Below are 24530 nucleotides of genomic sequence, written 5' to 3'. Positions count from 1 at the left end.
AAAAAAAAATTCACGGCAAGTTATCATTGCATGGCAAGTTACGCATTTAAATTATGCATTTTATTTGCATCCTATTCTAACACTGCTTAGTATACCTTACAGGCATCACACTGCAAACAGCACAGTATGGGCATGTTTTAAATATTTAACAGTCAAGCTTTTCCAAACGTATACAGGCCATTAGAACTGCCACTGCACATGTCCCCATAATTTAAGGTTGCGTTTGAGAGGTAAAGTGCAAAAGAACATCCGTTGCACAGGGATTGCGTCAAACCACCTGTTAACCATTGGTCCATATGATCACTATAGTGAAAATGGTTATGCTCAAATTAATGACTCAGAGGCCCAAATATTTGTGTCCACAGATTTGATCCTGAATTTAACAGATTTGTTCTTACGTGAAAATCAACACACAAATTTAGATTCATAAGACTTGAAACTGATGTGAAAACATTCTTATGCGTATGCAGCTCCAAAGGATGCATACAAACTTTTCAACAGATTTTTTTTTAGATGTGAGGATATTTTGCCAATCCCTTCACAAATGGAGATGCATAGGCTATTAGACCATGCATTTTTGTAATAAGCACTGTGAGATGCCATGTTGTCGGCCATTGACTAAGCTATTACAGGCATGCACACAGGTTTGGGGGCAGACAGGCAGACACCCCCCCAATATTTTCAGACTAGCTAGACTTGACTTGACTACGCAAGACTAGGTGGTCCAGCAGACTGACTCCTCCAGAGTCAAAATGATACCTAAGATTTCAGCACTTGCTGTTAACATTATCAAGTTATATTATTATTATCATTATCATTATCATTATCATTATCATTATAATAATAATAATAATTATTATTATTATTATTATAATACCCAGCATTAGTGAAAAAGGGCTATATTTAAAAAAAGGTTTAATGTTCTGAAATATTTTCCTGAATCTATTTTCCCAAATCATTGCATCTCAAGCTTAGAAACCCCCAGTACCTTCACTGACCCCCTGTTGAAAACCCAGGCTGCAAACTATCAGAACATAACATGAAAGAAAGATGCCACATATCTGCTATATAAATGGCTACATATGAATTTTATATCACATGACAATGGTTTCACAGGCAGTATATAGCCGGCCATATCAGGATGGTTCAGGGCGCTCACTGGGTGGAGTTGATAAGCTCTTTCACATGCGCACAGTATTAGGATGATTTCTGATTTATAAACAGGCCGCGCGTAGGAACATTTATTCGTGAGAATCGACATTTTATAAGCTGTTTGTAGGAACGTTTTAGGAAATGATCGTACACTCACATTTAAGACGAATAAGTTGATTTTATAAATAAGACCCCAGGACATTTCTGGTGAGTTATACTGTAAATATACTTACAAGAATGCATTTTGCATGTACAGTGTGTAATTATACTGCATATAAATAAAGCTTGGTCTGAGGTAATATTATGCTGCTCTTCAATGATAATAATTTGGAGCCAGCACAGACTCGCTGATACAATGCTGCCTGTGCAGGGGGAAATGGTATCAAATGAAGAAGTGCCAGTTAGCACATACATTCTCTATGTAAGTGTAACACTGAACTCACCTAATACTGCTAAGTCTGTAAACACAGCCAAATTTTAAGACCTTTCTGAACAAAGCCTCAATACGACAGAGATTATCTGAAACACAAGTGAGGAGAATCACAAAACTCCTCTATGTTACAATTTTTTTGCGTGGTACCAAATCATCCAAGAAAGATTATCTCACTGTTTTGTATATACAAGTGGAAATCTTAATATTCATGGCTGTGTCACCCATAGCTCACATGGTTATGGTAATACATTTTATGCATTTCCGTTGCATGATTATACACATCACAATTAATATAAAAATAGACAGAATATAAGAACTGGAGAGAAAATCAATGTCAGCGACCTAGAATTTTAGTCAGATAATATTAGACTTCTCAACTCAATTTAATATTTTAAATGCTTAGGAGAGCCAAAGGCCTCATTGTTCCTACGCAGTCAAGAACAATAAGATAACAATCCATCTTACCTGGTTCAGTGTTATAAATAAATCTATAACTTTCAAAATCTCCTTTTGGCTCCTTCCATGACACAACCAATTTGTCTGAACCCAGCACTTTAAAACGTAGTCGCCGTGGAGATGGAACTGTAAAAAATTACAAAAAGGAAGGTTTCTGGTTAATTCTCACATAATTCCACACACAGTGGCTAATAATTGAGAAATATATGAAAACAGAATTGAATCGGATACTAGATGAGAGTAGTTAGAAACAAAGACAGATGACAGAATTCAACCCAAAAGCTAAATGTCGGCTAATCAACAAATCATAAACCCAGAAATGCTTCATATATCATATAAAACATCCACTGAGAGAGCTAGGTTTATGTTCATGACTAGTGGACCATTAGCAGTTAGACTGACTTCAGCCAGAATATAAAAGTAGTAATAATTCCATCTGTGTTTTCACAGCAAAAAAAAAAGAGACAAGATTGTATCTTGACAAAACAAAAAGATACAGGCTTGGGGAACACCACAGATGTCACACAGAAAGCCAAGTCATATTCTCTTTCTCATAGCCCGATGACACACACTAGCAAAGGGGAGGTTATCAGACTGTGACAACTTTTACATTTCCTGTGGATGCACCCAGCAGAGGAGGCATGAACAGGAAACGTTTGAATTTTTATTTCACAATGAGTGCACCAGTGATAGATTTAGCTTCCAATATCAATTTCTCCCCCTTTACCAGAAGCATAGGTTGGTTCTACAATTTCACAGAGAGTGCGATAAACAAGTTTTAAATCTCTTAAAATCACTTCTGTGGCTCATATCCAGAGGAAGTTTTTGAAAAAGAGAATGTGACTTTTCAATAAATGCAACAAACAGGGAAACACTGGAATAGTAGTTTGAGCATCTATTCCTGCCATCACAAAGAGTGGAGTAGATATCTATCCATCTACAGGCGCAGTTGCATACCACTTTCACCACTTCTCTTCAGACTACATTAGTTCAACAATAGTTCAACCAACTAGACCCAGCAACAACTCATTCCCATTCCATATTGATTCAGTTCGGTAAATGAAAGTAAAAAGATCCCACAAACTCCTGCGTTTGTGTCTTCATAAGCAGACAAGAGGCCTCGTGCCAATGCACCCTTTTCATACCAACACACTCCGTCCCACCGAAGAAGTGAGAGTGAGTCTTTAGACACACAGTGAACTTAAATCAGCGACTTGCGGCCCAAAGAGTCAGGGGTGTGGATATGAAAACAGGCTATGGTTTGGCACACGTAACACATATATATATATATATATTTATGGGTAGATGAATACAGGAATAAAAATACTGTACCGAACTCACCAACCTGAAATAGGCAGGGTACGCTGCAGGACTTAATTTTCTCTGAAGCAAAGTTCTCCCTTCTCCAGGAAATACTGAATCCCTGCTCGGTCAGATAATACATGTGCTTATGCGTTTGTGTGCACGTGTGTGTAAGTGTGTGGTCATTCGTGTACATCTGATCAGTTGAAAGTGGCTGTACGGAGCACGATGACAGCACAGAGCACGAATAGACCTGCTGAATCAACAACACACTGAGGAAAATACAAATCTCTAAGGAACAACAAAAATAATACAAGCATGAAATTTTAGGGCAAAATATGAAAGGGAGAAAGTGACGGTGAGAATCGGCTGCAATGTGCTTCAGAAGGAGGCAGAAACCCTGTCCTGAAGGCCTTGTAGCACTGTGCTTCATAGAATTACAGTACAACACAAATCAAAGTTTTGCAGACACAACGATAACACTGTGAAAACAGTCGTTCACTCATTTTTTAAACATCTTTCCACAATAAAACATTGCTCAGAGACGGGTCCCGAATTCACAGAACTGTAGCTGGATGTGAGTCATAATAGCAAACTGAATAAGCCGCTGTAAAGGACAAATGCTTGAATCACAAGAAGACATTCTTCTTAATGTCACATCTCTGTACTTTTCCTCTGCTTTCCTGTCCTCTCATGATCTCATTCCCTGACAGGGAAAGGCGGGGCTTCCAGCACTACCGAATCAAGTTCTGACTTGCTACTTGAAGGATACCAGCAGTGGGCCCTGAATAAGGGCGATGTACAGACATTTGACAGTAATCTGCTGTTATTGGCTTGGCTATCGGTCATTTATTCCACTCTGTGTTGGCTGAGCGAACACACCTCTAAGCCTTCAGAGCTCTTTTATCATTTTTATTCAGTTGGCTTATTTGACATTTGCTTGCCTTTCATTTCGAAATGCTTTGACTACTTATCTTTTACCAACAGCTCAATCTTCCGCTGAGGGGCCTACAACACTAAGGACTCCGCTTCTGAAAAACTCGAAGAGATTCAACCACACTTTCACCTTCCAAAGTCGTACGACATCAAAAAAACACTCGCGCAGAAAGATCAGCACTCGCAGCAAAAAAACCTGGGAGCTTTTTTTCCCTGCAAGAGACGGTCTCAATGAGGAACGCAAGCCGGCTTTCAGGGGCACAAAGCGCCCCCATCATTCGGAAATGAGCTGGGGAGTCTTCAGCTGACCCCCCCTGGGCTGAGTGCTCCGGTGATCCCACAGCCTATGCTTCCAACAAACACTCCAAGGGCAGACGCCCCAACTCCCGCCCTCCGGCTGCTTTCGAGAGAGGGGTTTCGGCCTGTACCCGCCAGGCGCTCTCCAGGGGGGTGGCTGTAGCTCGCACCCGCTGGCTCTTCTCCACTGAGGAACATTTAAATGGGAAGCCATCCCCCCCTACTCCCCCGATGGGGCGTTTCAACCCATACCTGCTTGGCTCTCTCCGCTGAGTGATATTTTGGGCCGTACCCAATGGAAACACTCCGGAGATTAATTGAATAAATTGTCCACACCACGCGTTCTCCACAGTGGGCAATTCAGGCTCTTAGCAACTGGATGTTTTATGGAGAGGAACAGTTCCGCAGCTGCGCGTTGTGTGCGCTTTAAAAGAATTTTGAGGTTGACTTCACTTAAGGGCCATGCAGGAATGTCAGCCTGGACCCCCTCAGACATGCTAATTAAACTTTTAAGAGAATTCACACTCAATGCAGGGTCCAGCCTCTCAGGTATCAGTAATTCTTCTTTTGGTTTGAATGGAAAACAACACTGCAGAGCTTAAATGTAGCCCATCTTGACTGCATTGCTGCTGTTTGTACGTGGACGTCTGGATGCGTGGACGTCACACTGTTGAACATGGTTAAAATAACGTAACGAGAGTCAGAAAAAAACAACAAACAGAAAAACACCACATATCCTCCTGAGACCTGGCAGAAAAAAAGGATTCCATTTTTTTTTACATAATACAAGTGGCTTTGGATTACAAAAACATTTTGCAGCCATAATGTTTTAAAGAATATGGTTTCTTTTATTTTTATTAATGGTCCCTTCCAGTGTAGGTTGCAGCACAGAGCATTTTGATATTAAAACCAGAGACTGACGGGAATGCAGGGGACCAAAATTAATTGCTGGGTCTTGGAAGGATACTGGAAAGTGGTGAAACAAAACAATGTCACTGGACCAAACCTGCACATCAAAAGACCTGCGACAGATACAGACACACTCAGCAGTATTTACCTTGACCCTGAGCTGGGCTGGTGAAAATGGTGGCCAGTGTGACCAAGAAGACTGGGAAGAATCCCCTAGTCCCAAGTCCCAAAATCTGCATCCTTTACGCAACGTGGGGGATTCACAGGACACCTGGATCCACAGAAGGAGACAGACCTGTCAACGGGACCGTAAACTGCACCGGCACAGGGCTGCTGAGGAGGAAGGAAAGCAGGCACTCATTCGTTGGAGTACCTGTAAGTCACACAAGGAAAGACGGAAGATTCTAGATTTTTCTACCTATGCCAGCGCTTTTTTACACAGTTCAGGGTTTCCGGTTTATCCGCGTCCTATATCCGGTGCACCGTGCAGTTAAAGTAACCTTAATGAATCAGGGGTTAAATTTCCCTGTCTAAGTTCCATTTGAGAACAACAAGACCAATCCAATCATGGAACAAATAAATGTGTTTATTAAAGACACAATAGCACACCTCACCAGCACAGTGATTCCATTTCCAATTCATACACTGCTCTGTTTCAGACAATGTGACGGGGAAAGGCTGTTCTTTATTCGGGCAAACCCCTGTTTTAACTGGTCAAAAAATGGACAAATAATCACTTATATTTGACAATAATCTGATATAATATAGCTACAACAAAATACACATGTAAATAGCAGTTCTGCAGAGAACAATTAATAAATGTATTAATTGAACCACAAAAGAAAAAGGCACTGCTTCAGCGCAGTGATTGAGGCATTAGGATATGTATTTGCATATTACACCTTGTAGCTCTACTACAGGGACAAAGACACATACTGTAGGGTCAAATCTGTTCCAATGTTTGTGTTTTGTCAGTGTACACTAACAAAGACAAACAGCAAAACATTGCACATCAAATGATATTGGAATAGCAAATTAATCAAGACCAAGGTAAATACAAGATCTTCTGAAATTCAGAAGTATTGGCACTGGATCGGTACTGTACCTGTCTGTCCAAAGTCCAAACAATCCATTGAAATTGCACGAAACATAAGCTATTGAAGTCCTTTTATGTGAATCATTTTAATTCAAATATACAGCTAATTGAAAAGTTGATTATAAGCAGCAGGAAATTAGTTTAAAATCTGCGCACACTAAACTAGTACAAAACATTTAGCATGCATATACATTGTGAAATATTTCCGTTTATATATCGATGCAAGAAAAACAAAAAAAAACAGATAAAAATTATAACCAAGTAGCATGAGTCACAGTTCATGTGTCAGTAATGATTAGCATTTAAATTCCCAATGCAATGTATGTCAACAGATTTTTTTAAAACATGAAGCCCTATAATGATTTCTGCCTTCTTATTCCAGTTCGAATCTAGACAGAAATATGATCGATTTCGCAGGGCATTCATATCAATTATATCATTTAATGCAATAGATTATTACAGGCTAATGCAAATCTACGACACTAAATCATATATATACGGCACGCTGTGATATTGTAATGAGAACAAACAGTCTGCTGTGTAGCTGTAAACATCGCTGTCAAAATATCTGAAATATTTTGTTCGGTTGAACTGTGCACGCTTGAACTGAAACAGGCAGCATGCAATCAGAATTTTCCTTCATAAGTGAATTAATCTTACTTTCAAATTATCGACCCAGATCAGTAATCGAAAACTATTCCACTGGTCGTGTGCATATGTAGAACCAACAAATGTATATGCAAAATATAACAAAACTAAAAAACAAACAAAAACATACCGTTCAAAAAAGAGTTTTCTTCCCAGAGGATCCTCACTACGTGTGAAAAGGTGACTGACTTCCCCTGATACTTGCAAACTCTCCCCAGCTCCTTCTTCGTCGGTCCAGACTTGCGGAGGTGGGTGTTTCTTGCGCGGCACTATTCACTCACTCATCCCCCGAGCTATTCATTCCTTCACCTTTCATCTTCAGCGAGAGAGAGAGAGAGAGAGAGAGAGAGAGAGAGAGAGAGAGAGAGAGAGAGAGAGAGAGAGAGAGAGAGAGAGAGAGAGAGAGAGAGAGAGAGAGAGAGAGAGAGAGAGAGAGAGAGAGAGAGAGAGAGAGAGAGAGAGAGAGAGAGAGAGAGAGAGAGAGAGAGAGAGAGAGAGAGAGTTGGACAAGCAGTGAGCCATAAAAGTAAAAACTGGATATCCCAGGGGCACCTATTTTCGCTCGTAGCTGGTCTTATCTTAACAGATTTTGGAAGTAAATGTTCACCGTGCGTCTCAAAATGAGTGGGATTGAAGTGGCTGGACAGGGGCCTAATTTATGGTTCCGGCTATCGTGTTATGATCTATCGCAATTTAACTTAATCATTCCTGGTAATGCCTTGATACATTAATACAATCTGAAGGCTGAATTAACTATTGTCCAACATCAAAAAGGTGATTGAATAGCCTATATTTACGGTAGCCTATATATCGTATATGAACTTGGTAGGGCATCTTAAATGTCAAATGCATTGAGTTTCGAGCTGGAATAACATTTCTCACATAACTATATGCAGATTTTCGATCATGGTGAGGCCACGTGCTAATTCACTTTCAGATGAAGTTACTTAAATAAAAGAATTGTCCGAAAACAGATGGTCAATGGCATGGAGCTGGTCACCTTGGCTTCTTGGAGGTGACTGCCCTCGTGGGCTTGAGTAGGTCGCACGCTGGCACATGCAATGTTCTGTAATTGCGAGATGGGAATATATGGCGGTATTTTTGGAGCAAAAGTTTTTTTTTTTTTTTTTTAATCTGTAGAATGGACTCACCTATCTGTAAATGGTTTCCCAAATCTGTAGAATGGATTCACAAATCTGTAGATTAATGTGAGAATGCACGCAATCACAGCTTCAAATATAGCAAAGACAACTCATTAATTACAACCTCTCAAATCAACTAGTGCAAAGACAACTCAGTAATTACAACCTCTCATATCAACATCTTACACCCTCCCGATTTTGCACCAAATCTGGCAATATATAGGCTACCTCGATTCGCGCATTTTAAAATTGGATTGGTACAGTAGTTGTGCTAATACTGCGCCCTTTTAAGAAGTTCACCTGTCGTTAAAAAAAGTGAAGTGAACCTGTAGTCTAGCCAAATCCTAAAATGTAAAACTCAAAAAAGGCAGGGAACTCACCCACGGACAACCTACATAGGATGTGATATTTCTACTGGGAACAATATACTGTAACGGATAACTACATCAGAGCGCGAAGTGGAATCTAGGACAGGGTATTCAGTCTAAATCAGCTTTGAGTTTGGAATCGAGCTTGCTTCATGATAGAATTATCAAGAAAAATTGACGTTAGCTAGCTAAGGGAATACTCTGTCCCAGATTCTAAATTATTGGTACAGCAAACGTTACCAAGTCTTCGTAAATTATTTCAATGCAGAATAAATCAACATCTCGTTCTATATAGGCCGTTTTTGCGCACTCTGTTGTCTATGTAGCTGCCCGTCATTTTGTTCCCTGTAGAAATATGACAGAGCATGATGTCATGGGTACACTGCAAAATTTGGTGCAAGAGTCAGAGGTTGTAATAGGTTGATTTGAGAGGTTGTAATTACTGAGTTGTCTTTGCACTAGTTGATTTGAGAGGTTGTAATTGAGTTGTCTTTACAAGTAGTTGATTTGAGAGGTTGTAATTACTGGGTTGTCTTTGCACTAGTTGATTTGAGAGGTTGTAATGACTGAGTTCTATTTGCACTAGTTGACTTGAGAGGTAATTACTGAGTTGTCTTGGCTCAAGAAATAGTTATTGCCTGTATTTTCACATTAATTTAGAGATTTGTGAATGCATTCTACAGATTTGGGAAACCATTTACAGATTTTTGAATCCATTCTACAGATTTGTGAAACCCCATTTACAGATCTGTGAACTCATTCTACAGATTGGTGACATTTGCTACAAAAATACCTCCATAGGAATATCTCATCCAAAATCGCTCAAGTGCCAGGCCACTTCAGGTGTGTCTACCCAGGGATGGCATGGTTCTGTCTTAAGTCGTGACAGCTAAACCTCCAAATCATCATTAAAATAACACTTTGCTGTTCCTGTCCACCCAAAGATCCTGCTGGCAGGCAAACCGGCTACAGTATCAAACTTGGGAATGGAAAGAGCTGGATTTGGAAGCAGTACAATATGTTGGTTATACAACCCTTATGTTAATTTATTGCACTGCTAGGCTTATTGGTCACCAACTGCAGCAGGACACAGCTAACAGATAAATAAACAAAGGAATGAATAAATAAATAGCAGTGTTACAGAGTCCCCAAGTTTCACCTATGTGTATAGCCCCAAATGGAGGCTGTGATGCCAGGTGTATTATCAATTACAGCATGACTTGTATTTCCTGCAACAGTCCTCGGTATACAAACATTCCAAAACATAGAGTAAAATAGGTCAAATATTCCATAAATAACCTGACATTGATTACAGACCATACAAGGCAGGGTTGATCCTTAATTCCTCTTGGTTCATTTGGGTATGTTGATTTTTGAATTGTATCCCCCGTCATATTTTGTAAGTTAGGTAACCAGAGGGAAAAGGCTGTATGACTTCATCATCATCATTGTCACAGTCATCTAAAGTATAGTCATTTTCCCACTTTCACGATAGACACTTTCCTATTCGATATTGATTTTGGAGATTATCTCTAACCAAAACCAGGGTTGAAATATAAACATGCTGTACCTCATCCAGAACAATAATGTCCATAGAGCAAAAACTATTCATAGAGGAGTATATGTATCTCTAAAGTGGATATATAAAATATGTACAGCATTTTTGGAATCTACAGTGATATTTAAGAGACTCGTAACAATTTCATATTGAAGCGCTTGAAAAAATCCACTCATCCTCATAAGTTCTCTGTTTTGTTCCACCTTGTGTGTGTGTGTGTGTGTTCTATTGATTTCCTTATCACAATGATGCAGCATCAAGTCTCTCTTTATTCAGCATGCTTTATACTGTCTATACTGTCTTTACACTGTCTATATACAAAAATTATGTAACAAATCTTAGTAACCGTTTTGGAGAAGAAAGAAGAAGAAATCCAGACTCAGGAAAGTTGTGGAGAAGGCTTTTTGTGTACAGTACATCAAAAAAAACTAGCTGGTCCCTTAGCAACAGCAGCACGTTTGTTCACTTGTTCCTTGGCCTTAAACTGAGTATGTTTAGTTAAGAATATTTAATGATCTCTTTGCTGTAACCACTTTCATGCTTAAAAAAAAGACATTCCATTGTCCATTTTAACAGAGAAGTGGTTTGAATTGTTCTAGAATGATTCTGGTGTGATGATTCAGATATCCAGATATCTCAGCATGAAATGGGGCCCGGCTGTGATGCAATCCTGCTTCCCTAGTTTCAGCTGCCAGCACACTGACCTTCACCCTGGCTCGACTCTTTATACTTCCTTTCTAGAGCCAGTCAACTGAAGTGAAAACATGCTTGAAGAATGTGGAAACCCACACAGCTTCCATACCGGACCAGAGGAGCCCTGGCTGGAGAGGAGCCTGGATCCTGCTCAAGATGGCAGCCTGGAGAAGAGGGTAACACTAAAGCCTGATTTATACTTTTGCGTTGAATCTACGTAGAGCCTACGCCGTAACCTACGCAAGTGCCCTACGCCGTTGTTAGCATTTATACTTGTGCACTGGTCTGTCTGCGTCGCTCTGCAATACACCGCCAAAACGCTAGTTGGAAATTCATAGGAGGAAATGCGATGCTACCAAGCGGACCAATCACAGTTGTTGCGGTCTGCATCGCCACGACGTGTAGTTACACTTTTGAGGAGGTGCACATCAGGCTACGGTGTAGGCTACGGCATAGGGAACGCGGCTACGCCGTACCTACGGCATAGATTCAACGCAGAAGTATAAATTAGGCTTAAGCCTGGCTAACTTACCTGACGGTGTGACCTCTCTGCTCTGTACACTCCATTTTCTCACATCTGGAGTTGCAGATATGACACGAAACATATAAGGATCACATTCACTCTATTACATTTAAAAGGTCAGTTAGGTCAGAATAGTGTTCACTGGGTGAACTGAAATGTGCTCTTGGCTAGAAATAGCTGTACGAAATGAGTATCGTGCCTTATTAATCCTGTGTTTTGTAGTTGTCCATGACCATGAAATGTACTTTTGTACGTCGCTTTGGATAAAAGCATCTGCTAAATAAATGTAATGTAATGTAATGTAAAAGTACTCAGAGTTGATTTTGCACAGAACATTTTGCTGTGTATATTTTCAGCAGTGGGGTGTTGTTGACTTATATACACAGGACAATTATATGCTCTTTGTCAACAGTTCATGACCTTCTGAAAGTATGTTGTTACTGAGAGCTCTCATTACAACTGGAGAACCTGGAGCTAATAGTGGCGTTTGTCTTAATGAGAGGCTTGTTTGGTTGTTTGCAGGTGGTTTGCAGTTTATGATGAGCAGGTTGGAGAAAGTGCAGCGGAGTTAAGTGGCTCCTGGTTGAGCCAATCTGCACAAAGGCTGTAACATTACAATTATCTGACTATACAAACGGGAAGCATTGTGGCGCAGTTGTGTGGACTTACAATCAACATGTTAAAGGTATGAATCCCACCTGAAGAAAAGGCTCAGCAGTCGTACATTATGTTAGGCTGAAAGAGAGAGAGAGAGAGAGAGAGGGATGTGGGATGGGGGAGGGGGGAGAGAGAGAGAGAGAGAGAGAGGGATGTGGGATGGGGGAGGGGGGAGAGAGAGAGAGAGAGAGAGGGACTCCCCAAAAACAGTGAACCGTTGAACAGCCCAAGTGCCTCGAGATGGACAGTTTTCCATGCAAAGACAATGTTGCATAACTCCACTCAGATCTATAGGGGGATGGGTTGCACCTGAGGCTTCTCTGCTGGACGTGTCTGAACAAGGCTGGGGGGGCGGTGAAGAATGCAGCTCTTTAAGACGACGGCAGGGTCATGGTTATGACAGGAGCCATGAAGTATCATCAATATGTTAAATCGATAACCTCACACCATAGTGCTTCAGCACGAAGCTCACAGGGCACCACTGGTAATTTTCCACTGAGCCCAGTATTGCAGATGCATGCAGACCCATTGAGTGACTATTATAGTCGATGGGGAGCTTTAATTTGCATTGGAAACCAGAACAGCATCAGTTATACAGGAAAACTCCACCAACAATGTTAGTCTCTCAACTTGAACTTTGAACACATGAAAAAGTATGTAGGACAATTGACTGAAGCATGATAGGACTAGTAATAGTGTGCGTGAACAGAGAAATATCAGGTTATGAGTTTAGCTCATCAGGTCTTTGCATATTGGACCTGTTGAAATGTGAGGTTTTTTTTCACAAAAGACTTGAAAAAAAAAAAAGCATGTAAGATATTGTTCAACTGTTTGTTCTTGCGTGGTTCAGTCAGTCAGAGTCCACCCACCTCCCGAGTACAGGGAATTCTGACAGTACAGGCGTCTACGGGGAGAGGAATTCGGGCCCGGGATGCAACACCCCTGACCCCCATCCCTTCCCAAAGGAAAAGTTAAGAGAACAACAACATCGCTCCTGATCCCAGCGCTCGTCTCTGCTGCAGCAGAGAGCTCAGTCTAAAGAATGCATCACCCATGCAAGGAGAACTGGGGAAAGGACAATGACCAACTCTTCCTCTCCAGTCATGGCTGGGGAATTAAAAAAAGAATAACTTGTCATTTTGTTTGTGACCCGTTAGATTATTAGCATTTTAACATTTTTCCTTTCAGGGAGCCCTGCCACATTTAGTTTTGTCAAAACTAATCTATAATTGTAATCTACAAAGTTTTTTTGTATTTATTTGGAAATTGATTTAAATTACAGATATGAATAAAAGTGAAAACGGAACATTGAAATAAAGTGACTCTTGTCGGATTTAGTGCAGTTTCTGCAGTGTGTAGATGTGCCTTGTGGCAAAACATGAATGCCAAATCTGGATTATGAACCCAGGTCATGCTCTGCTATGGTTACTTCTCTCCATGTGAAGTTGAACATACAGTCAATTAGTCACTCGTCTTAATGGCCTTCATGGAACATTCTGAGTAAAGATACATATGCTAGCTTGAAAACGAGAAATACTACATAATGCAATGGAATGAAAAAGGAACAGTTGGGTTCTGTAAGCAAATGTGGTGTAATACTACCACCTGCTGGGGACATTGTTATATGAGGACTGAGGATTATATCACATTTGGTTTTTAAATTGGCATTCAGTTTTTAAAAAAATCAAACGTGTTTATTTATTTGTTTATAAATACTCATTTGTGAAGTGATTTCAATCGCACATTTCATAAATGCTTATTGAAGGGAACAAACTGTTTAGAGAAGTAGAAATACAAAACGGACTGGTAGGACAAATTGTCTTCTTCTTTGGGTGTTTTTGTGGAAGATTGCTTGGATTCCAATACAGTGCAATGCTGCTTTCAGGCATAAGTATAAGGTGCACTAAATCCTTCCATGTATAGTGCACTCACTCAGAGTGAAAGCAATTCCCTATATTTCTTCTTATGATGCAGGTTTTGTTCCAAAAACAGAGTGCATTACCTCTGCATGGCCAACAGAGGGGGGTACAACAAAATGGCCTTTATATTGAAGAAAAACCAGATGGATTTCTGAAGGTATAGTTTACTGATCCTGCTGTCAAAATCTGTCATTTGCAGTGTTTGTCTCAGTAGTTTGCTGGTACAGTACATTATGGCAGTAAGACAATTACTAAAGCAAAGCATTATAAAAGTAAACCTTTCTTCTCTCAAACTTCCCTTGCCACTGTGGTTATCTATTGATACACTGTAAATTATCCAGTGCTAATTCCACTGTAACAGAGTACATATGAGTCTAACAGGGACCATATGGACTCTGCATGCACTGATTTAACATTTAACTGTGTATAGGGACTATTCTGGAGTTGCAATACAATGAATAAAACTTTGAACTCGTTGGATACAAATCAAAATTGTTTCAAACAATCATAATTCTTTAAAATCCTTGTATGATAAACACATCATTTGAGCATTAGCATCAAACAAATTATTCAGTCAAGCAAATTTTAGTAAAGAAAAAAGTTACTGTACCTTATTGCTCAATGGCTGAATTATAAAATGCAAGTTCGGTACCTTTACAGTCACTAGTTTGCCCAAATATTACGGAAACAATGAAAGAAAAAACATTTCAGTCAACTTGTATTCTGCATAGCAATCATTATATATTACAGCTTTGACAATATTAAGTGGAAAACATATATTTCATATACATTAGAGAGCTGTAAAATGACAGTCCCTTTTCAATGATCTTCATTTCAGCTTACTTTCCTGATTCGCATGGTTTCACCAGAACACAGAAGAGGCTGATCTGACTGTGAACTTACCATAAAACATCTGGTTTATCCCTGTCTTTAGTTTAAAAAAAAACACAGATTGTCAAGCTACATTACATGAAATGAAATAATATTCTCTTGCCATTAAATAATATTAGTGGAAAGAACAGTATCGGGTCTAGAGAGTATTATTGATTTGAGGTAATTAACAGCAAAGTTAGCCATACGACAGTGCGAAGGCAAATGTGTGAAGCTTGTAATTGTACGATAGATATCTTTGCCTACACATTTGCCAGTTAACTTGGCTACAGTATATGAATCCACTGTTATAAACACAGCATAAATGTCTCAACTCTGATCCAGAAAAAAAAACCAAAAAAAAAAAACCTATTTCCATTCTCAGTCAGCAACTAAAAACTGTAATGACAAAATACACGTACAATAAAATAAAAAAACCAAGGTTCTTTTCAGTTGTCAGAAAACAGGGGGGCCAAATGCGTATAGAGTATAAAGAGGAAATGGGATGTCATGGCATGCTTAAGTCCCCACTTAAAATAGCTCAATCAGTAATAAACAGAATGACAGCATAAAAAGCACTATGTTTGTTATCCTACAAGAAAACATGTTAGTGCACTTTCCTGATCATGCATTCTGTACATCTTAAACACCGGAGGCAAAACTGCAAAATACTGACTGTTATCAGACCTGGGACATTATCTATGCATATTACAATGGGCCTTTTTAATCAAGAGCTCTATTGTGTTTATTGTGGTTCTATGGCTTGGATCACATTTAATTTAAGCATAACTATTTGGCAAGCCTGTAATTAATTTGAAAAAGCCTAACTTCAGCTTGGAAACTAAAATCTTATTTTAAAAGCCAAATTCTTTTGTATATGCATCTATCCATACGCATAGAATTTGTTTTATATACTGTATGTATTGCATGTTATTTGAAACATTTTAGTTTTGGAAAGATAAGTGCTACATAATATTTTTGAGAAATATATAATTGTTTATTATATTATAATACAGGCTTTGTTTTATAGCTAACTGTGGCACAGTACTATTATACTTTGTGCTCCAAAAAGACACATAGTTGGCAAGTGGTAACACAGACACAATGGTACAGTCCCCTCTGTTACCTGTTTTCAACCAGACAACGAAAGAAATGTCTTCATCTTAAGTGCTTGCAGTATTTTAAACATACCTATTCATGAACACCTATGTGTGCAGTTATGCAGATATACTCATCAACAGTTTGGATTTCAGAAAACCAGATTCTTACCAACACAATCACTACAAAACATAGTGAAAACAACCTGAAATTGATATTGTTCCCTGTAACATGTAGGAGCTCCATATTACTTCCTGTCTGGTTCCTGACTGTGAATTACAGTCTGTCTGTTTGCCTCCAAATCTATGTCCCATCGGGTTAATATTTTATTAAATAAAGTGCTGGATCACTTGTACTTATTTAGCCAAATATTGCCCCAGAACTTATTTTTTGTGCACTTCAACTATGTTTCATTGTTTATAAGGCCTGTCAAACAAGACCAAGTTACCACTCTTTTTTTATAAATTTTTTTTTTTTTTTACAACATTTCATCTTCGATGTTGTATGGCAGGTGACATCACAATGGTAATAACTTCCCATAATTCTCCACTCGCACTTCTCACTCTGTACAAGTGTTGTAACCATAAATTTATACACTTGTACAAGACTCAATGCCACGCAGTTCTCGGAAACTGGTTCTCCTCTACAATTGATTGTCCAGGAATTTCTGCCTCTTTTCTAAATCAGCCTCAGAGAAACATAAAATATTCACATACAGGTGTGCACTCTGTGAATAGTGCAGAAAGGTTAGACTCCAGATAGGTAGCAGTTGGGTCCAGTCATGCACGTAAGACCAGATCTAACTGAAGGAGGGGCCACCATCTTTTTTCGCCTGCACCCGTAGTACAAAATTGCACAGGGGAAATCATTGAGGGGGCGGAGCTTGCCTGCCTTCCTCACTGAACCGCCTCCTCCATGACTTCCATGACAACTGTGCGCGGGCCAGTCAGGATGAGGTTGCTGACCGTCCGATAGTCCAGCGACAGAACGTTCAACCCATTGACGGAGACCACAAACTGGCAAACCTGAGAGAGCAGATTATCATTACTATTATTATTATTATTATTATTATTATTAGTGTGGTTGCCTTTGGCAATCACACTACTATTATCTCACATATTATTCTTCTTTATTCCACCCATTTTTTGGACCTCTACTCCTCCCAGAGTTTTCTCACCGCATACACGTGCAATATGTCAAATCAAGCGGCTTCATCGGGAATAGTGTGCTATTACTTTGTGGAAAGCACATGGTTTCTGAATTATTCAACTTTTTGTGGGCAATTTTGCCCCATAGAGAATGAATGGTGGAATGCTGACCATCGTGACATCACAATGCTAGCAGCTGAAGACAGAGCATTGTGACATCACGAGGGCGAACATTCCGCCATTCATTTAAATTGACAATGTTTATTGTTTCATAGCCTTCAAACTGCTTGTTATAGAGAGTTGTGGGATGCCTCATTGGAATTGGTAGAGAGTCCTTTGTTCATTGGTGAAGAATCCAAACCCTAACCCTAGCTGTAACCCTAACACTAACCCTAACCCTATCTGTAACCCTAACCCTAGCTATAACCCTAACCTTAACCCTAGCTGTAACCCTAACCCTAACCCTTGCTGTAACCCTAACACTAACCCTAACCCTAGCTGTAAGCCTAACCCTAACCCTAACCTGCACACTAACCCTAACCCTAGCTGTAACCCTAACCCTAACTGTAACCCTAACACTAACCCTAACCCTAGCTGTAAGCCTAACCCTAACCCTAGCTGTAACCCTAACCTAACCCTAGCAGTAAACCTAACCCTAGCTATCACCCTTACCCTAACCCTAGCTGTAACCATAACCCTAACGGTAGCCGTAAACCTAACCCTAACCCAAGCTGTAACCCTAACCTTAACCCTAACTGTAACCCTTACCCTAACCCTAGATGTATTTACCTATGCTAATTATGAACAACTGGCAGGCACTTTCAATTTACGAGGACAATGGGATTCAACATCATTCTGCGGTTTGAGAACACGTCATGAATCTGATGTAGACTTTTCTTAGGACTTTTCTCAAGAACAAATTTAATAAAAAACTTAGGAAGATAATGAGGCCCAATGTTTACACAATGTATAAAGCTCTGTTCAGCACAAAGTCAATTTTGCATTGGCGGCAACCACACTTCACAATTTCTGCAGGAATTGTCTAGTTATTATTATTATTATTATTAGCAGGAATAGTAGTAGTGGTAGTATTAATAGTATTAGTAGTAGTAGTATTGTTATTCATTAAAAATGTGTTATTATTTGTATTATTATTGTTATTGTTTAGGAATGACCAGCTATCTATGTGTGTCATCTGATTCATATGGCATGATAAATAATGTGCTTTTTCCATATCATAGTTACCATCATAACAGCTGTTAATTTATCAGTTATACTGAAACATACAAAATGAATATTGCAATAATATTTTTTTTATAAAACAGATTTAAAAGATAAGCTATTTAAAGGGTTTGGTTAAAAAACAGCTAACAATCAATAAATTAGAATTCCTACATATGCTTTTTGCCCATTCGCTGTATATACAGAACTAAATTATTGTTTTTCTTGGCCTCATCTACAGTCTATTACACAATCCAGTCAAGGAGGTAATAAGTGCACACCTTTTAGAAAGCAAAGGAACATTTGCATTAAAAAATTAATCTTCCACATCAATGGTTTCTTACTCAGTGATGCCAGGAACATAACAAGAATGATAATGATAATGCTTCCAAACAACAATTAACACTTTCAATTCTATAATACATAAATCACTTCAAAGACATACACATTTTAAAATCTGAACTACTTCAAGCCCACATAATAGGTTCAAGAGAAAAGTAAACGTAAATTTTTATTAGTTTTTACAAACATGAAAGCACTCTGTTAGCATTAGATGTTGATGTCCACCAGTTTGCTTCAGTGTGACCTATATACAACTGTGGTCTATAACGGAAAATAACATGCATGAGGGATTAGGGCAAAGCATTTAACTAAAAGTGGCCATTACCTTTCCACCTTAATGTGTTGACAAAAGTACTATGCTAAGCAGGCCACAGTACATTAGGCCACTGATCAGAGAGATAACAGGCGAGAGAGGAAGTGTGTATGTGTGTGTGTGTGTGTGTGTGTGTGTGTGTGCGTGCATGTGTATGAGCATTTACTGCCTGTTTGGTCAACTTGTGAGAAATGGAAGTGGAATTACTGCGGTACTTTCCATGTCTGTTTGTATAATGGATCTGACTTGTTTACTTTGGGGATGCTGTCATTGTAGTGAATGTTGTCATGTAAAATCACATATACTCACCCCAGGATTTACCAAAACTAAGAAAAAGGTTAAATCTAACATGCTGAATAATCTATAATATATATGAAAAAAGGTAAAGTGATGGAATGCTTGAATCATTGAAGGTGCGCTGCAGAAGTCATAGAAGTCACTGGAAATCAGATCCTGTCCTCGACTGGTGCAAGGGTGCATTTCCCATAATGCCTTGCTGCTTACCTTCATTCCAGCTGCAGCCGCAGGGCCACTGGGATCCACGGCCTGGACGTGACAGGGCTTGCTCCCCCTCACAACGAAACCCCAGCCCACCGCATCGCCCACAATCTGCAGATTCACACCCGCCAGTCAACAATGAGAGAATGATTCAACTGTTGCCATGCAAAGGCCTTAAACGTGATTAAAGTATCTGTGATTCGTGGGTTGGCCATGAACTCGAACTTTACCCCAGAACACGATGTGGCACAATGTGAATTTTCAATGAACGCAACACAATATATAGAAAGCTTACTGTCAGAGCAAGCTGAGAAAATGGCTATACAAGTCAAACAAATAACTCAACAAATCCTGAAAAACACTGAACACAATGTCTACATCGCAATACATAAAAGTAAACAAGAGAAACGACTTGTTACATAAGACCATCAGTCACACGCCCATGTTCCTTTTCCTTATTAGACGGCCTCTTTTAGATGGGACCTCTCTCAAGAATCTCTCTCTGCCATATATCATAGACTACACTCTTGTGAAATAAATACATTACAGACATATGAAGTAAATGGTCACAGTGACTAAATGGCAGCAATTTCACCTGAGATCTTCCCCATTCCAAATGAGTGATCACTTCCAAATGAGCAATCGCTAAAATGGTAAACATGATTTTAATATGATGACGATATGTCCCAAAGAAACTGTATCTAGAGTACAGCAGTGATACAGGACAGGACGGAGGATGTACCGTGAATGTCCTCTTTATGTACGGGCCACCTGGAGTCTGCAGCTCCTCCGGGCTCACCTGTCTCTTCAGCACTGCAGAGGGCGGACATCAAACAAACAATCAAACAATTCACATGTGGTTACAGTGCACATTCTCAGATTTTATTAACATGTATTTTTATACATTTTGGCTTCACCTTGTAGAAATGAAAGCACTTTTAATACTGTAGGGGGGTGTGGGTGTGGCTCAGCTGAGGGGAGAGGCAGGGGGGAGTGGCTCACGGGAACAGAGCTGGGAGAGAGTTAATTAGCACAGGTGTTCCTGGTAAGTAGTTACTCTGCCAGGAATGGGTCAATTAGTGCAGGTGTTCCTGGAAAGTAGTTACTCTCTATGTATGCAGTGGTTTCTGGGCCGGCGCGGGGGGGAAGACACACATGCCGTGCGGAGAGCAGCAGCACATTTTCATGAGAGCTAAACTGGGCATTTTGTTTTGTTAAACGCAGCGGTTTAAGTTTCTGTGTGTGCGCGTGCGAAATAAAATGAGTTATTCCTGTACTCCTGTGTCAGTGGTCGGTTTGTGGTGATTAAGAACCCGCGGTGGCTGAAGATTTGCCACAAATACATACCCACCATTTCAGGGTGCCATGTTTTGGACTAATGGCTTCACAGGTGTTTCTAATTAGTCAGGTATGTTAGCGCAGTTATAAGAGAGCTTTCAGTATCTAGTCTTGATTATATAGTTTTGATTGCCTTTGGAGTGTGTTATTGGTGTTCGTCAACATGAGTGCCAGAGTTGTGCCAGTGAAAGTCAAGAAACCCATTATGAGGCTGAGAATTAACACTCTTCAGGAGGCAGACGTGAATGTGTCAGTGATTACTGTCTGCAGAAGACTTCTCGATCAGAACAACAGAGGCCACAGTGCAAGATGCAAACCACCACTTAACCACACAAACAGGATGGCCAAAAAATACCCTTAAATAAAAAAAATACATAAAAGTGCAATACTCTTGGAAACACAGGAATGTAATGAAAATATGCATGGAAATTTCTATAATTATACTTATGCAAGAAAAGCATGGCTGATAATGAGATTGTCACTGCAGATGACAGAATGAACATAATGCAAAAGTGTTCCTCCTTCTTGTTAAATTAGGTCATAGTTACAGAAACACAAACACCAAAACCAGCAGATGTTTCTATTATCATCTGACTGGAACCGGAAAAGGACCTAGGCTACCTAAATTATATGACACATAGAAAATGGCAGAAGACTCCAGTGGAGATCTTAGATTATAGTCCTTAGAAAAACAACTCCAGGTAATATCTATGGTAAGACGTAGAGGGTTGACCACTGCATCACTCAGGAGCAGAAGCATATTTCATGGAGATCTCCATGTTATTTTGGAGAAAGTCCACTCTAGCGAATAACTTTGTGCTATGGCAGAAAAATACTACAGCAGTAAATATCTAAGTGTTATTCTTCCAACCACGACTTGGCACAGTGTTGGTGAAGAGTGCCCTGCAGTGTAAACCGTTCTTCTCCAGAACAGACTAGTTCCCCTTGGCTGAAGTCCCTGGATTTCCATCACGTGCTCTGGGCCTTATGTCAGCTCCATATCCATGCCAAAGGGAATCTTCCATAAATGTCATCTGAAAGGGGCTTTTATTCTGTAACATTTCTCTTCATCTCCCCCGTACAGAAATGTTTACATCTAGGCAGTGATTAGTCCACACTGTCACGCAACACTTTGTTTGGTAAAACTCACATACATCACTAATGTAAAATTAGCCAATAATTTAAAAAAACTTTGTAGTGTTGTAGTAAAACGTATATTAATCCTACACAGTACAAATTCAGTGTTAATTCAACTCTAACAACAGGGACCAGATGTATTCTGTAAGAGTTGATATAACACTGAACATTTTACTGTGTAGTCATATAATATAATAACACATGAATGCACACACACACACACCATCAGACTTAATACAGTTAATGCGTTGCACATTTGATTGAGTAATAAAGCTGTTCTTGTACAGGTTCCTTTCTCCAGACAGTGATGTCTGTTCTGAAAGTAAGAGCATGATGGGAAAATAACAGCGATGTCTGTACTGACAGTAAGAGCATGATGGGAAAATAGCAAATGCAGTCCAGTGATATTTACAGTACTTATCAGGGAACAAAATTAAAAACGGCTGTACAATTGAAACCTGTATGCTCAAAGCAATCCAAGCAAATATAACACACAATGTTCTTATAACACTGCAGTGAGGACTTAGGGGCAATGAAAACATAGCCCTTGATAAGTTGACTTATTTATTTTAAGTTACATCTTATAGGCTAACCCATACAAACAATATCAGTCGAGCCTCATGTATTCTGTCCCCTCAGACATACTGTTCACTAGTTTTTCTAGTTTCCGTTGCACCCTGATCTGAATCTTTGACTATTCCTCTCGGTCTAAAGACCAAATCTACTGTAGTTCCATAACCCAGTGCTCTTTTTGTGCACAGTCATTTTTAGTAAAGCTGTTCCTCTTAAGAAACTCCACCAAGCTAAGTTCAGGACCACCTGCTAGCATGAAAGCATGCTCCTCTTTTCCTGATGGTCTCTGCTTTTGTTATTTTTGGATTTGCCTACGCTGTTCGGCTGGGTTAGTGCACTTAAACAGCCCTAATAAAATTCTGTAAATCCATCTCCACCGCAGACGTGTTACCCCTGACAACCAGAATCTCACAGGCTTTCATACCTAAAATAATGATTTTGATGGCATCTGACAAAAAACAACTTTAAAAAGCGCTGTTTTCCTGTTTGGAACTAGCGCTCCATGGGTGATGTCATACCTTAGTTGGGTTAGTGAAAGTACTGGGGCATTGTCAGAGATGCTGAAACTTTTTTGGGAGGAGGTGTCAAGCGGGCAGCCTTTTTTCCAGGGTTATCATGAGGTGTAGGTAATAATCTTGGGATAAGAGTATCATGCATGTACACAAGGAGTCAGAAGGATGTGGTATGGAGATTCTTTTGGGGGGTGGCAGAGGGATGGCTTAGCGATGGGGATGGGGAGGGGATGGGGAGGCTCTTATAGGATGGGGGGAGACTTTTATGAGATGTGGGGAGAATCTTACCTGATTTGGGGTTGCAGAGGACAGGGGGGCTACTGCTGAGGATAGGGCTGCTGCTGAAATACCCGCTGCTGCTACAGATAGCACTCATACTGCTGCGCCGCACTGCCGACACGACCTTAATCTCCTTACTGGGGCTCACTGAGAGAGAGAGAGAGAGAGAGAGAGAGAGAGAGAGAGGGGGAGAGAGAGAGAGAGAGAGAGAGAGAGACAGAGAGAGAGAGAGAGAGAGAGAGAGAGACAGAGAGAGACAGAGAGAGAGAGAGAGAGAGGGAGAGAGAGAGGAAGAGAGAGGGAGAGGGAGAGAGAGAGAGAGAGAGAGAGGGAGAGGGAGAGAGAGAGAGGGGAAGAGAGAGAGAGAGATACTGAACTCAGCACACACACACCACCCTAATCTTCTTACTGGGTCTCACTGACATATAGAGGGAGAGAGAGAGAGATACTGAACTCAGCGTACACACACACCACCTTAATCTCCTTACTGGGTGTGACTATGCGAGAGCAAGAGTTAAAAACATGACATACTGTACAGTATTACTATAATACGCTATGCACACACACACACACAAAACAGAGGGAATGAGAGAGAACATGTCCCTTTGGTGTGAAGTCTGAAGAAGTAAGAACAGACTAAAGAAGTCAAAGAGGGACACAAGTGCTTTACATATTAGACAATAGAAATGGTGTTGTACTACTGCACACTAGTACCAAGGCATACTCACCCCCCCGGAAGCTATTAACATTAAACTCAAAGAGCACGAAAAGTGAAACTCCACACATCCGTGTCTGGACCACTATTAAGTGGTACTCCTACATGTTTTAGTTATGCATCTGCTATTCAGAAACACAGCCTTCACTGTACCTCTGCATAAGCAGTGGAGGTATGGGGTGATGGGAGAGCACTGTCAGACACAACCAGCTAAAACAACACTCTCTGAGCCAAAGGTTTTCCCCCTTTAGTTCTGCCTGTACATCAACAAACCACAAAGAAGACACTTTAACTGACAGAATGCTAATGACTGCAAGACTGCAGTCATTACTGAGCGTACTACGGCTACCACATTCATCCGAATAAATGACAAAGTACTTTAAAACTGCGCTGAGCT

At 40.0% G+C, this 24530-nt stretch overlaps 2 protein-coding genes and 1 long non-coding RNA gene across 8 annotated transcripts in view; 1 reads left to right on the top strand and 2 right to left on the bottom strand.

The window, feature by feature from the left end:
• The window catches only part of LOC118233805 (collagen alpha-1(XIV) chain-like), a 73121-nt gene extending 64086 nt beyond the window's left edge, over positions 1–9035 (bottom strand). Inside the window, exons 1-5 of one of the 4 annotated variants that reach the window (XM_035429778.1) lie at positions 8752–9035; positions 8381–8404; positions 7360–7545; positions 5634–5756; positions 2051–2167 (exon numbers count right to left, since the gene is read on the bottom strand). In XM_035429778.1, coding sequence (XP_035285669.1) covers positions 2051–2167; positions 5634–5724 — 208 coding nt within the window. In that variant the 5' untranslated portion in view covers positions 5725–5756; positions 7360–7545; positions 8381–8404; positions 8752–9035. Of the gene's footprint in view, positions 1–2050; positions 2168–5633; positions 5819–7359; positions 7546–8380; positions 8405–8751 lie in introns of those variants that run through there. The other 3 variants (XM_035429779.1, XM_035429781.1, XM_035429782.1) reach the window with 3 other exon arrangements.
• LOC118233807 lies at positions 7439–12123 on the top strand. Its single transcript, XR_004766570.1, has 3 exons — positions 7439–7477; positions 11039–11166; positions 12036–12123. It is a non-coding gene; the product is annotated as an uncharacterized LOC118233807 (long non-coding RNA).
• Positions 12124–14237: 2114 nt separating this feature from the next.
• The window catches only part of LOC118233806 (DEP domain-containing mTOR-interacting protein-like), a 32024-nt gene continuing 21731 nt past the window's right edge, over positions 14238–24530 (bottom strand). For all 3 annotated transcript variants that reach the window (XM_035429785.1, XM_035429783.1, XM_035429784.1), the window contains 4 exons: positions 23428–23565; positions 20322–20392; positions 19586–19690; positions 14238–17082 (listed from right to left, as the gene is read on the bottom strand). In XM_035429785.1, coding sequence (XP_035285676.1) covers positions 16954–17082; positions 19586–19690; positions 20322–20392; positions 23428–23565 — 443 coding nt within the window. In that variant the 3' untranslated portion in view covers positions 14238–16953. The remainder of the gene's footprint in view (positions 17083–19585; positions 19691–20321; positions 20393–23427; positions 23566–24530) is intronic.

Source organism: Anguilla anguilla, chromosome 8, assembly GCF_013347855.1.
Source record: "Anguilla anguilla isolate fAngAng1 chromosome 8, fAngAng1.pri, whole genome shotgun sequence".
NCBI classification, from domain to species: Eukaryota; Metazoa; Chordata; class Actinopteri; order Anguilliformes; family Anguillidae; genus Anguilla; species Anguilla anguilla.
The sequence above is the reverse complement of the archived record's forward strand: the minus strand, read 5'-3'. Positions and strand labels throughout refer to the sequence as shown.